This window comes from Cucurbita pepo, unplaced genomic scaffold, assembly GCF_002806865.2.
Source record: "Cucurbita pepo subsp. pepo cultivar mu-cu-16 unplaced genomic scaffold, ASM280686v2 Cp4.1_scaffold003466, whole genome shotgun sequence".
Taxonomy (NCBI): Eukaryota; Viridiplantae; Streptophyta; class Magnoliopsida; order Cucurbitales; family Cucurbitaceae; genus Cucurbita; species Cucurbita pepo.
In genome coordinates this window covers 1-1094 of record NW_019649475.1, presented here as the reverse complement: position 1 = coordinate 1094, position 1094 = coordinate 1, and the positions used below count along the sequence as shown (strand labels likewise).

Genomic DNA, 1094 nt, shown 5'->3' with positions numbered 1-1094 from the left:
AAGAAAGATCGATTCTTTGGGATCCTTCCTTTCTTCAAACGAAACGAACAGAGATAGAATCAGACCAATTCTCGACCAGTTTTCTTAATTTTTGTTGTTGGGATAGCTGTTTTGAATATTAATCTCGCTAATGAAGTGTATTTAAAATGTTTTCATGGATTATAGCTCAATAGTAGTGACTGATGATGCTATGATTGAACCAAATCATTTTTAACTATGCTTCTTAGGAATCTGTTCGTCTTACTCCATAGGTTTACAGAGCCACTTTGTGTGATTACACCTGTTTTCATTCATTCAAATATGCTTTTGGACTCATAATTCTGTCCCCTTTTTATGCCTCAAAAGTTCGACTTGTAATGTCTCAGAGACGACCGTCAAACAAATCGAAGATGCTTTCAAAGAGTTCACTACAAGGGAGGATATTGCAATAGTGATGATCAGTCAATATGTAAGTTGTTTTCTGATTACACCTTGCTATGCCTCTCCTGCCATTAGAGATATTGTTTATGGGTTCTGTTTTCTCTGTGTCATCAAACTGTGATACCATTTTTTCTTTTGAGTTTTAGGTTGCAAACATGATTAGGTTTCTGGTAGATAGCTATAACAAGCCAATTCCTGCAATATTGGAGATTCCATCCAAGGATCATCCATATGACCCTGCTCATGATTCGATTCTTTCGCGTGTAAAGAACCTGTTTTCTACCGAATCGGTGGCGTCTGGGAGGCGTTAAAAAGGTATTGTAACTTATGTCCCAACTCTTTTCGAAGTCATCCACCGTTATGCTGCTCTTGGTGTTCCCTGCTTTCTGCCCTGAATTTTAATTTGTAATGATTCTATTCATATCGATCACTCGAATAAAACTCGAAAAATACATGGCAACAGAGGAGCTTGTGGATGTCTAAGCACCTTAGAATGCCATTGTTTTCTTGTACCTGAATTACATTTGATACAGTGACTTGAGGCATTGCATCTGCATGCATCTAAATGTGTTCTTGGTGCATATTTGGCAAAAACCAATTGCCTCCATGATTTTCTGGCGTGTAAATCCAGTCCCTTACCTCGGGACCAAATTGGTTATTGGGCAGTCAAAATT

The 1094-nt window shown here is 38.0% G+C and overlaps 1 protein-coding gene across 1 annotated transcript; it reads left to right on the top strand.

The window, feature by feature from the left end:
* Positions 1 to 365: 365 nt before the first annotated feature.
* Positions 366 to 1030, top strand: LOC111786924 (V-type proton ATPase subunit F; the record flags this gene model as incomplete). The annotated part of the gene is given in 2 exon segments (XM_023667117.1): positions 366 to 448; positions 567 to 1030. Coding segments are annotated over 2 exon segments (248 nt in total), but the record flags the coding sequence as incomplete, so codon positions are not given.
* Positions 1031 to 1094: the final 64 nt, after the last annotated feature.